The sequence below is a fragment of the Ylistrum balloti genome, unplaced genomic scaffold, assembly GCF_031769215.1.
Source record: "Ylistrum balloti isolate Yb309-2 unplaced genomic scaffold, AGI_CSIRO_Ybal_v1 Utg370702, whole genome shotgun sequence".
Taxonomy (NCBI): domain Eukaryota; kingdom Metazoa; phylum Mollusca; class Bivalvia; order Pectinida; family Pectinidae; genus Ylistrum; species Ylistrum balloti.
The window spans coordinates 512,979-526,410 of NW_026782421.1; the positions used below are offsets into that span (position 1 = coordinate 512,979).

Consider the following 13,432-nt stretch of genomic DNA (forward strand, 5'->3'; position numbering starts at 1 on the left):
GGAACCGCTTGGGCATCACATTTGACCGAGCTATTACTAGGAAGGCTGAATTAGATATGCTACACCATACATACTAACTCTAAAGAAAACATTTATCATACTTACGTCATAATTTCTCAGAAACAATTGTTCTTGGAATAATGGCTTCTTTCTTGTGTTTTGAAGAATTAGAAAAGTCCAAACAACTACGGTCAACATTTCTTTGCACATTTGTGGAGGACAACCAAGAAATCCGGTTTTATAAAGGCTGGATAAATAATATATGTACCATGGGTCCTGCTTCATTGATAGAGGCGGCGATACAGCTGTGTAGCCCCTCGCTGAAATCATCTACACCGTTTCCATGTATATATGAAATGTAAATCAACAGTGTCAAGGTATATGCATCATATGCACCTTGTTTATGAGAAAATTACCAGAAAGTTCTTTATCAATAACATTATTTTATTCTCATCTCAGACAAAATTTATCCGATGTATCATACAGAGAATAAATTCTCAATTCCCTAATCTAAAACTCCATTCATTTCACAGTTTTTGAATAACAATTTTTTTAGATCTAGCTTTTCTCTGTAAACAATATGCTACAGTATCAGGCCTCTGAATGATGCATTCATTTGTGTTCATTAAATCATAAATATACAACCCATGCTTTATTGAGAATGTTTAAACGCAAAATTATTATCCATCTTGGTTTTTTTTTTTTTTTTTTATCATGAACACTGGTCTGGCCCCAGGATACATTACATAACACAAATATTTAATTGCATATTTAATTATCATTTATAATGGAATCTTTGAACAAAGACCCACACGCGTCATTGCTTTGACATCAGGGGTTTGGCATGATTTTCCGACTCATTATTTACATGAATTTGGACCGTGGGTCGTGAAATCGTGCAAGATCCCTGTGCCTTTCAAAAACTTTTTTTTTCAATTTCCGGATTCATATCACAGATCTATTTTGCGGACTATAGTCTATAATGCACTTCCGGTGGTCATTTCCGGAATTTCAAAGGACAAAGCTAAGGTACACACCTTTCAATTTTTCTTTGAAATAATTCATGCATTTCTTTGAAATAATTCAGGTAAAGTATGCATGTAATGGGATACTTTTACATCAACCCCTCAAATACAAATTATGATTACCACTTGTTTTCCTAATAAGGTCATTAAGGAAGCGCTACAACTGGCCGGCGATTGGAACTCAAGTCAAACTCATTCAGGTACTGGATCACCGACAAATCTGACTTTGTAGACATATTTTCGTTTACAAGTAAGGTTTTTCATGGCCATGTCCCAACCCCTGAATGAGGAAACGTGACAACTTTATTGCTTAATTACCTGTAAACCAATATGATGTGTCTGGGATCAGTGTATTTTTATCCACTTGAATGAGATCGGACACGGAATTTCGGTGCATCCTCTAAAATCCAATTCCAAACTTTATTAGTTGAAGTGGATTCATTTATTTTCAGTGCATACACTTATTTTACTTGACCCACGAAATACCTTACTCTGCGAACATGACCGATGAAATAACGACATGATTGTTGAATGTAATTGCCATTGTAACCTTTGTTGTCACAAAGAAAACAACAAAATTCCGGTCCGTTCCCTGCACTTTTATTTAGTGGTGAATACAGTGAATCGGACCCTGCGATATAGCAGACAGAATAGCTTATTACAGTTAAAAGGCACATAAGATAAAAGAGAGATACAATAACACTGTTTATCATAGTATGGTACTTACCAGGGGAAAAAATGAAGTGGACACTGTGGCGACCAAATGCAGAGTGACAGGTCAGGGACAGGTGAAAATGAATAACCACACATGCACAGCTCACTCACTTTCATTCCAAACTCTCACACCGTGAGCTTATTTCGTGTGTGCTAGTGGCATTGTTAAACAATTACATGTACCTGGTTACACCATGAAATATTTTTCTTAGGAAATTTGGAATCTCAAAGTGGTACCACAGTAAAATTAGTGACCATGTCACACTGCTTACATTATAAATATTAGTGTTCAACATGTGATATTTTGTTTTATATGAAATTATACAAAGTGATGATTGGACATGTTTATATACTAAGAGTTAGTAGGGATATATCTATTTTTCATATAAACATTTTATAATCCACAGACCAAGATGTAAGGATGCACCTCCATATCACCATTATCAACATTGTTGGTCTGTAACAGGAATATGAAGTTCACAGGAATTTGATAAAACAGTATGGTATGTGTTGTGTTTGAAATATTCCGAGAAAACGTATAGCTTTGTGTAGTATTCGTTCAAATTTTTAACTGGAAGAATGGGGGTAGGGGGGGGGGAATGAAAAATGTTGCTGAGCCTGTTCAAATGATACAAATTAATGCTTGTACAAATTGACTAGATTTTATACTATTAGAGTCAACATTGCTCAATATCATGGCCAGGTGTTTGAGAACATCCTAGCAAGGTAGGAATGTACTGATCAGGAAAGACAATTTCCCGTTTTTCATATCGGCCTAAAATTGTGTCTGCTGATGTGATAGCATATATCAATGCCCTGACTGAGATTTAAAATAAAGTTGTCTCCCATTATACTTACAGAAATAATTATTGTCTTAAACAGGGAAGCTTTCCTCATTTGTGTATAAAGTTTTATTGTGACGGAAGAATAGTAGGTTTTTCTCAGTAATATAAAAGTCCCATGGTCCTAGAAAGCCATGCTAAAGACATGACATTTAGATGTAAACTGTCAACTTGTTATTTAAGATGCAACTTTTCATAAATAGATTTGTACTTCAATGAATTTTGACCAAATATGGCTTGTATTAATTATCAGTCTGGACTCCTTGGGTAACAGGCTTGTCAGAGAAAAAGGAGATCAGACTGCTTCTGTTTAAAATAAGAGGTTTGAAATAATTTTCATAATGAAACAGAGAAAATTGAGATCTTTATCAATAAATAAAACAAATAGCCAAGTGGCTCCCCTGAGACAGAAAAAGAAGCAAGTGCAATTAGTGGAAAGAGAGTTAAATCTTTCATAGGTTAAATGAGTTGTAATTTTGAAGAATTTCTAGCATGAAATTGATTTTATAAAAATAGGGTGTGAGACCTTGATAGCTCAAGATGATGCCAAATATGGTATATTGCAACAGATTTTGTCCTAGTCATGGAAAAGTGGAAGGCAAAATATATTGCAGTAGATTTCTTGTCATGGTTTTAAACTTAAAACCTGTTTCTCAGTCATCATTGGTTTGATTTTTCCAAATTTTGACTACAATTATTTTTGTTTTTCTCGTCATTATATCAATATTCTTTAGTAGTTTAAGACTTTGATATGTCAGAATTTCTTATTAAACATATTTAGGTATGTCATTGTCTATCTGTCCATTCATCCATTGTACAATTTTATTAGGTCAGCTGAAACGAAGGGTCAAGATGACCTATAGTCATTGTGTTGTTGTTTCGTGTCCTCCGTCAACCGCTGTGTGTAATATTTTTTACATTCTAAACTTCCAACAATGCCATTGAGCTGATATTTGATGTGAATGTTGAGAAACTGAATTGTGATGTTTTTATTACTTTCAATACTACAATGTCAGAAATGTCTAAGTAATGTAATAATTGTTCAAACTGCTATCACTAGTGTCTATAATGACATTTAGGAGTCTTTAGTGTCATATAACTCTTAAGGGCCATCATATTTTTTCCCCAATGGAAATCTACTTCTACTTTCCAACTGTTCTCCAAACTTTGTAGATGTAATCACCATAACATGTAGTATATCCCTTAACAGCTGTTTGAAGCAGCTAGATTTGGAAGAGTTAACTCCCCTTTGTTAGTTTAACAATGTTAATGTAACAGAGGTCATTTTTCATTTCAATGCCTCCGCTAGGAATCGAACCCGGGACCCCTAGCTTACTAGTCTGACGCTCAACCAATCGAGCTAAAGAGAAGTTCCTTCTAGCGATATATTGCAGCTAGCATTTTGCCAGGGTTACATACTCCCCCCTCCAGGAAATAAGTCGTCCTCGAGTTTCCAGGGGTTACAGCGATGCTGGTGGGGCATGGCTAAGTACTATTCCCGGGTCTCTACATGGGCGCCAATGTAACAGAGGTCATTTTTCATTTCAATGCCTCGGCTAGGAATCGAATTGGGACCCCTGGCTTACTAATCTGACGCTCAACCAATCGAGCTAAAGAGAAGTTCCCTCTAGCCGAGCGATATATTGTGGCTAGCATTTTACCATGGTTACATTAATATTGTTTGGAAATCTCTTCTCTTAGTTTTCAACTGATTTCTTTTAAACTTAGTAAACAACAGTTAAATTAAAAAAATTTTGATGGAGTTATTGCCCTGTTTTTGAAGCATTGAAATTTTCTCAACAATATCCAGGTAGGTTTTTTAACCAATATTTTATGAAATTGTCTTTCCTTAATGGGATGGTGTTATATCTTCAAGCGATTCATCATACAAGATATCATCAGAAAGTGATATCTGAAGGGATTGATGTCAAAATACTGTTTTCTTGAGTTCTGACATTTTATCAAGCTCAGCGAATGAACAAGATTTTACTCATTTTCCTCTTCTTGTTATGTAGCCCTTCATTATTCTAAGTTTATGTGTGTAGCTTTATCATTAAATTCAATAAGGTATCTTATAATAATATGTCTATGGAATTGTATTATTGTGTTTTTTAGGTTTAATGTTGGGAAAGCTGTAAGGTGATGCTGTTGTTTCTCCTGAAGAATGATAAAATCAAATAGGAATTTCTTGTAAATGCAATTAAACAGCAATGGGGGACGAAGAACCATTGCTAATGAACAGGATTGGAGGGAGTGGAAAGGAAATGCAGGCAATGGTAGTGCCAAATAAGGAAGCGATAGAAGATAAAGGGAGGCAAAAAGAATTGCTTTGTCACTATTGTGACAAAGTGTTCTACAAGCAGAAAAACCTTAAAGTCCACTTGTGTATTCACACTGGTGAAAAGAAGTTACAATGCAATACATGTGGGAAATCTTTTATTCAAAGTTGTCATCTAAAGCGGCATCTACGAAGCCATTCCGGTGAAAAACCTTACTCCTGTGATATATGTGGAAACCAGTTTTCACAGAATGGACATCTTCGAGTCCATTTAAAGTCTCATTTTGGCAACAAGAACTACAAATGCGAATATTGCCCTATGGCCTTTGTCCAGAACAGTCATCTTAAAAGACATATGCGTTCTCATATGACCATTCGTCCTTACAAATGTGAGCTGTGTGACAAAACATACAAGTTTAGTGACCATCTGTATATTCATCTGCGCCGTCACACAGGGGAGACACCCTATCACTGCACATTGTGTGACAAGGCCTTCCACACCAGTGCTAATCTTAATGCACACGTCAAAATCCACAATAAATATGTTGATCGCAAGTTCAAATGCCAAATCTGCGTTAAGAAGTTCCACACAAATTATGCTTTGGTGAAACACATGGCCGTACATACACCAGAAACACCATTTTCTTGCCGTCTTTGCTCCAAGAGTTTCAAGTACAAGGGCAATTTAAAACATCATTTTGATGTGCATAGTAATGATGCAAATATGAAGTTGTTAAAATGTGTCATTTGCGTTAAACGTTGTACATCATTCCAAAATCTGAAAGATCATATGTTGTCTCATTATGAAGAAACATGCAAAACACACAAATGTGAAATATGCAACAAAACATTTCGGATAAAAAGTAGCCTTCAAATGCACCATTCCTTACACACTGGGCTTAAATTAGCCTACAGATGTTTAGAAGTATCCTGCCAGTTTGAGTCGAAAACAGTTGAGGAGATGAAGGACCACTGCACTACTTGGCATAATGTTCAAGTGGAAGATGGTTTACATAATGGCACTGATAATAGCACACCAAGTTATGATGAAACAGAAGAAAATGTTTCTGCTTCGGTAAAAAAATTGAAGTGTCCTATGGGATGTTCACAGAAATTTGACAATATTACTGATCTTGTTAGCCACCTAAAATGTCATATAAAAATTGAAAAGACTAAGAAGTCCGTCGATCATTCCTCATTTGGTAGGATTTCTGATTCAGATGTTAAGAAGACTGTCTTAGGAGTTGGTGAGAATGCCTTAGGTAGTAATACTGGAGCAATTCAGGACAACGATGGTCGTCAGGAGAAATCATCCTCACAGCTTGATCCAGTTAGTATGCTGATTGAAACTGCAGAACAGGTATTACCTGGCTATCGTGATCAAAGAAGTACAGGTGTTCAAATTCATGAGAATCTTGTAGAGAAAGCAACTGAACAATTGATACAGATAAATGCCAGTCCTGAAGAAAAACAAGAAATGTTGGTAATTGATCAATCCAGTTATCCCCATGTTACCAGTGCAAAGCTGAAAGGAATGTTTTGTAACGAGAAACAGTATTCAAATACTCCTTCAACAGGAAAAACAACTGTTTCCTACTCAGTTGTAGTTCCAGGGAGTTCAGGTCTCGAGGTGTCAACTTCTCATGATAAGATGCATCAAATCCCTGTTCTAGTGCAAACTTTGTCAAGTCTATCAGACGAAAACGATAATACAGAAAATTTGTTGCAGAATACCGAGCAAACTTTCCAAACGATTAGAGAATCTTTTGGTTCAAGGTCTACTGCTGGAGAGAAAAACGACCATATTGCTTGTAGTTCCTTGGAAATTAATGGAAACAATTACATAACACATGGAATAGAGCAGTCTGAATCTTCTTTTGTTACAGATAAAAATGGTCACCAGTCTTTGATAGTTGGGAAAAACATGATCAGAATGCTTGACAAATCTGACGGAACAGATTCAACTGAAAATGTTCAGTTACATGATGAAAACATTCAGGAGATTGTGGTTGATGAACAGACTATGCATGAGCTGGTCGTAGGGACAACAGAGATTCCAATTTCTGGTGGTGTTGACACAAGGTTTTACCATCTCGATCATAGTGCTAACTATCATCAACAACTGAGTGTTGAAGAAGTGGTTGTCCCAACAAAACCAGAGGAAGACGTAACTGATGAGGACACCATTGGTAGTGAGGGTGGAATAAATGACTTAAATCAAACTGTAAATAAGGACGTGGCCACTTTAAGTTCCTTCAGTGGATCCAATGACAGCAGTGATATATCAGTTACAGGTAGTGGCAAACCAAATTTTGTTCCAAACACATTTGTACCTGAAGTAGATGAAACCCAATTTCAATATGTGCCTTTTACTACAGAGAAGAGTGTCTTTATCGATAGCATTGGAGACCATAGGTATGTGTTATCCTATGGTGATAATTCTGTTGTAGCCGGGGAAACTAAAGTAACAGAACAACAACACTCACAATTGAACATGATTGGCACGAAAAACACAATGCATGCACAATGTCCTTTCTGTAATGAACATTTTCAGGACAATAAAGCATTGAAGGATCACTTGAGAGGTCACATGGTTATGTCAGAGAAGGTTGTAGTGAACGTTGTCATGTATCTGTGCCATGTATGTGATACAGAGTTCAATAGCAAGGAGAATTTGAAGACACACTTGAAGTCGCACATTTAGACTGTATTTTTAGTGTACCTTTATAAGGCAGTTGTTCTATTATTTCTTACAAGAAATGTATTGTAAGAGGAATGTTTATAATCTAGACAGATTAAAACTAGACTCGAAAAAATAAAAGAAAGTATAATATATATAGCTCTGTTGTGTATAGGAGGTGATAGGGGGATGAATGGGATAAAAATGGAAGTTGTATATCAGTTATAGCCATGATGTAGAGAAATGTGAGGTGATTGGGGTATAACAACATATTTGTCACTCTCATTAACCTGCCATGGGAGCAGGAAATATAATTGCATGTGTGATAAAGAGAAATAATTTTGAATATCTAGAACAGCAAATCTAAGCCACAAATTGGCTGCCTTCATTTGATTTTGTCATAAACTATTTTACTCTGGAACCGTTCAAATTCTAACGTTTCTGAGATAACGAAGGAAAGTTATTTGTTTACTTAGTTTTCTTTTTCACAAAGGCTCACTAAAAATGAAGTCTTGTTTCATAAATTCTCATGCTATGTATGAAATGAAAATTCATGAAAATTTGGACATAATATTACCTGTATCTGATGTAACTGTGTCTTAAGAGCATGTACCACTACTTGTACTTATTAAATTATATAAGTACTCTCTTAAGTTTATAACAACACTTAGCACAGTGCAAATGAGAAGGATTCGGAAACTAGTTGCATCAACTTATATAAATCTGTTTCCTAATGATTTGGTAATATCTATGTCATAGCTATTTATTGTTTTTTTTTTCATTATTCAATATACCTCATTGCTCAAAGTGAGAAGATGATGTTTTTTTTATTTCATTTACAAATGTTACTGGTGTTGTAGGTATAGGGAAATTCAAGTTAAGTTATATTATATTACATATTTAAACATTGTTTACTACTCACATGTGTGTTTTTTGCATTTGATTAGAAAACAGTTTTTGTCTGAATCTTTGTGTGATTATGGCTATTTTTTTGGTATTGAAATCTGGATAAAACCGATATAACACAACTATATATATCAAGTTATGCATACATTTAAATAAAACATTGTAGCACATACTCTAAATCAATGTATTTTTTTGTGATTTAACTATCTATGACTAATTTGCGGTATTTTTGTGGGTCTTACATATCATAGTGTAAAATTGGCATCTTTTGATGGTTGATACTTTTCCTGTCTGTTCAAAGATGTGAACATTGGATAAATAAATCATTCTGAAATATCTTGTGGGTATGTCTTCATTTGATACAATGCTTGGATGTATTCCAGTATGTGTTTATATACCCACTTCTACATATATCCTTTTGACACTGAGAAGATAAAGAATGGTGACCAGCAAAACATGTGTAGACAAATTAAAGTAAACAAAACAAGTTTTGGTTGGATCCCTGTTTTTTCAAAGCACATGTTGAAAAAATGTCAAAGATGAATAGAAAATGCCATTACAATCACAAGACTGCATTAGTTTTCATAGTTTGCTTCTGGTATAACGTGATGAAGTTTTCATACTACTACTTATGCCTTCATTGGTATTGACATCTACAGATGTAGTAGTGGGTTACTGAAATTTTGATGTCATTATTGACAATTCTCACATATCTCTGTCCCGATATACAGTCATGTATCATTACATTACATTGTTTGTAAAATCCTGTTATGCCATGAAATTATAAATAATAAGGTCACCTGAGATGAAGTCTCTAGTCACCTATTGCGATCGTCTTTTGTCCAGTGTGATGAGTCATCGAAAATAATTTACATTTTATAACTTCTTCCCAATAACAAAATGACCCAGAGTCATGATATTGGGCCGGTAACATGTTGAGATGAAGGGCTATCCGTTTTGTTCAAATAAATTACATTGACTTTCTTTCACAGGATCACAGAGGTCAAATATGCTTAACTTCAAAAATAGATCCTGTTATCAGTTCCGTTTAATTGAAAATTAAGCCTTCAAACTTAGAAGCAACAAAACCTTTTTAAGTATGCTTATATCAGTTCTGTTTGTCCCAAAGACCTTAAGACCTCAGGTGACCGTTAAAACCCATGGGTCTCTTCTTTATAACATATTGTCACTTTCAGAATTGGAATTAGATAATTTATCTTCGTATTATTCCTGTTAACTGCTTTGTGTAACATTCAGGTTCCATGCACTCAGGAAGCCATGCTGATGATTGGCATATCATATTTCACAATTGGAAACTTGATTTCAATGCTTCCAGTAAATAACTCCAATAATTTTTGTATATCTGACATTGCACTGCTTTACAGTATATTAAATTTCACAATACAAAATCTGAAGAGTTTCTGCTAATGGTACAAACATTTATTGTAACATTCAGCTTTGACATTGATTATGTAACGAATACATCATAGGCGTACAAGAAGTGAACATTGTAAACAGCTGTTCGGATCTAATATTAATTGAGATATGATCTGAAGAATTATGGCAATCTTAAGCTTTTTCATGCATAGAGTTCATCGCTCAGATATCGACTCCTACTAAATTATTGAATATATAGCACATGCTAAATGGTATTAAAACTACACCATATGAAATCTGGAGTATCAAGGATGGTACCAGGAGTGTAGAGAGTGATAGTGATGGTAACCCCTGGAGTATCGAGGGGTGTAGAGAGTGATAGTGATGGTAACCCCTGGAGTATTGAGGGATGTAGAGAGTGATAGTGATGGTAACCCCTGGAGTATCGAGGGGTGTAGAGAGTGATATTGATGGTAACCCCTGGAGTATTGAGGGATGTAGAGAGTGATAGTGATGGTAACCCCTGGAGTATCGAGGATGGTACCGGGGGTGTAGAGAACGACAGTGATGGTAACCCCTGGAGTATCGAGGGGTGTAGATAGTGATAGTGATGGAAACCCCTGGAGTATCGAGGATGGTTCCAGAGGTGTAGAGAGTGATAGTGATGGTAACCCCTGGAGTATCGAGGGATGTAGAGAGTGATAGTGATGGTAACCCCTGGAGTACCGAGGGGTGTAGAGAGTGATAGTGATGGTAACACCTGGAGTACCGAGGGGTGTAGAGAGTGATAGTGATGGTAACCACTGGAGTATCGAGGATGGTACCAGATGTGTAGAGAGTGACAGTGATGGTGACCTCTAGCGTATCGAGGGGTTTAGAGAGCGATAGTGATCATAACCCCTGGAGTATCAAGGATGGCACCAGGAGTGTAGAGAGTGATAGTGATGGTAACTCCTGGAGTATCGAGGGTGGTACTAGGAGTGTTGAGAGCGACAGTGATGGTAACCCTTGGAGTATCGAGAATGGTTCCAGGGGTGAACAAAGCGACAGTGATTGTAACCCCTGGAGTATTGAGGATGGTACTACGAGTGTTGAGAGCGACAGTGATTGTAACCCCTGGAGTGTCGAGGATGGTTCTAGGAGTGTATAGAAGGACAGTGATAGTAACCCCTGGAGTGTCGAGGATGGTTCCAGGGGTGTAGAGAGTGACAGTGATGGTAACCCCTGGAGTATCGAGGATCGTTCCAGGGGTGTAGAGAAGGACAGTGATTGTAACCCCTGGAGTATCGAAAATGGTTCCAGGGGTGTAATTGTTGAATGTCGAACGTAGGTTACCCTGAACTGCATTTTGACCTATTGAAAAAAAAAAATTGTCTTGGGTCTATCTTCTATCGTATCTGTCTCCGGAACTTCATACCCTACTGTTTTTGATGTTTCCTGTATCAAACGAAGTTCACTTTGTCCTACACTTAGACCTTTGACCTATATAAAAGAGAAAAAGTAGTCTTAGCTCTATCTTCTACGCTGTTAGGCATTGCTATCTCCCCCTTCATGAGTTGGCATAGAATGTAATTCGTCGATTTTATTTAGTCTGTTTATGAATATAATGTGCATTAGAGTTAGCTTCATTGACGTCTATTTTTATGAATTGGTTTAGAGCTCCTCTGCATTTGGACGGACCTAAAATTACCATTGGTGTCACAGCATCCTTAATCACCTTGTATTTTACGTGGCATGGGTAGAGAAAGTGATTACATCGTAGTTCGATTATGATGGTATATATTAAATTGAGTTGTCTCCCTTTACTCTATTTTGTTAATGCCTTTGAAGGCGCTATGAGATATAACGGTGTCCATATTGAAAAAGGCTCGGTTACAAGTCATTTTGTTTTCCGACTAGCACAAAATTAATCATAAATTCCCAGATGGGACCGAGAAGAGCGTGTGAAGTCAATGACTTTGATGGAGGTCCAAGTATTTCGCAAGCGATACACAAACTTGATTAGCGATAGTAAAATTTTCTCAAAATGTGTCCATGATTTTGTATTAGCATAACAGAATCTGTGTTCTTTTAGACGAGAAGGAAGCACACGTTGTTTGTTATTTTATTGTGTGGTATGGTCGTTTTTGTAGCTGCGTTTCATGATTTAGACTAGCATGGCGGTGATGAAGTAGATGACGCTTACCTATCTGAAACGCTTTATTTTGTTTTCCCTTTTCCTTGTACTTTCTCAATGGTTTCCTTACAAAGCATTCCTTCATTCATGGTTAACCATTGCTTTGTAAGGTTTCTGTTTTATCTTATTGTATGGTTTATAGCTTTTGTTATGTCAGTCCCTTGGTATGGATGAAAAAAAAAAACCAACAATAAACAAAAGCAAAAAAGAAAACTTGAACAAAATCGTAATCAAATTCAATAAAATTGGGCCAAGGTATGAACAAAAGAAATATTTGCACGGAAAGTCCTGAAAAAGTAGGAAGAGAATAAGACCAGGTGTTCCAAAAGAATAAGTGTGTTCTGCGTGATCAACGACACTCGCCATGTAAACATTGGTCAGTCCGTGTAAGTAATGTCAGGTTCTCAAACAAGACAAGGTATACAACAATGGAACCAAGGGACAAGCTAACGAGCATCAAGCACGTCCACCTTCATGTCACACAAGGAACCATCGGCTCTAACGCCCATCCTTTATATAATACTGTTGAATCAGCTTCTAGGTAAGGATTGCAAGCAGGTCAGCTGAATTTTGTATATTCATCTAGCTACTATCTAGGTATTTTCTGATACAATTCACGCCAAAAAATATAACTTTATCGATGTTTAGATGGAAAACACAGTACACTGATCATCCTGAGAATTCGCCAGGACACTCGGACGTTTTTGTACATTAATATTTGGGGATATTATGGATTTCGCGCAAATATTGTTAGCAATGTTATTCAATTTTTCAAAATATCAATATTCTTAATGCATGGGATATTAAGTCAAAATCAGATTGGATTTCTTGGTTCATTCTGTTGTATGAAAACCACCAACATTTTGGACGACTAGATATCTAATAAAAGGGGTACTGTGATTGAGGCTCGAGATATTGGTGAATTCAAAACTTGTATCTACGACTCTGATTACTCTAAAATTACTTTGAAATTTAACTTAAGCTTATAAAAGAACAATATTATAATCATTATTCGGAATTAAGGAAATTCCAACATTATCTAGTATAATTATTTTAGCTGTTAATGGGGAGTTCGATAGACGTCTCAATTCTTGTCCAATCCTGACATGAATATTCATAACCGTGTCATTTACATAATTTGCATTTTTAACGGAGCATCACATTTCATGTGTTCGTAGAAATGAATCCTATTCTTTATTGATTTATAAATGTCACTTCGTGATCTGTTCACTTTATAATTTAATTAAACTTGACTCCAAAGTGATTTATTCATGATATTATAATAAAAAAGTAATTCATCAAAAATCCATTCGATACTATTTAAATGTGTTATCAAGTTTAATCAACCAGACGTACTGATACTTCTTCTACACTCCTTGACCCCATTATTGTTAGTGATACTGTAGATGTAGTTTTCTCTGATGTGATCGAAAT

The 13,432-nt window shown here is 36.0% G+C and overlaps 1 protein-coding gene across 1 annotated transcript; it reads left to right on the forward strand.

Moving 5' to 3' along the window:
- Window positions 1–999: 999 nt before the first annotated feature.
- On the forward strand, window positions 1,000–8,781 carry LOC132557621 (uncharacterized). Its single transcript, XM_060222128.1, has 3 exons — window positions 1,000–1,029; window positions 2,147–2,242; window positions 4,697–8,781. The coding sequence occupies exon 3, from the start codon at window positions 4,792–4,794 to the stop codon at window positions 7,561–7,563; it is 2,772 nt and encodes a 923-aa protein (XP_060078111.1). The 5' UTR covers window positions 1,000–1,029; window positions 2,147–2,242; window positions 4,697–4,791; the 3' UTR covers window positions 7,564–8,781.
- Window positions 8,782–13,432: the final 4,651 nt, after the last annotated feature.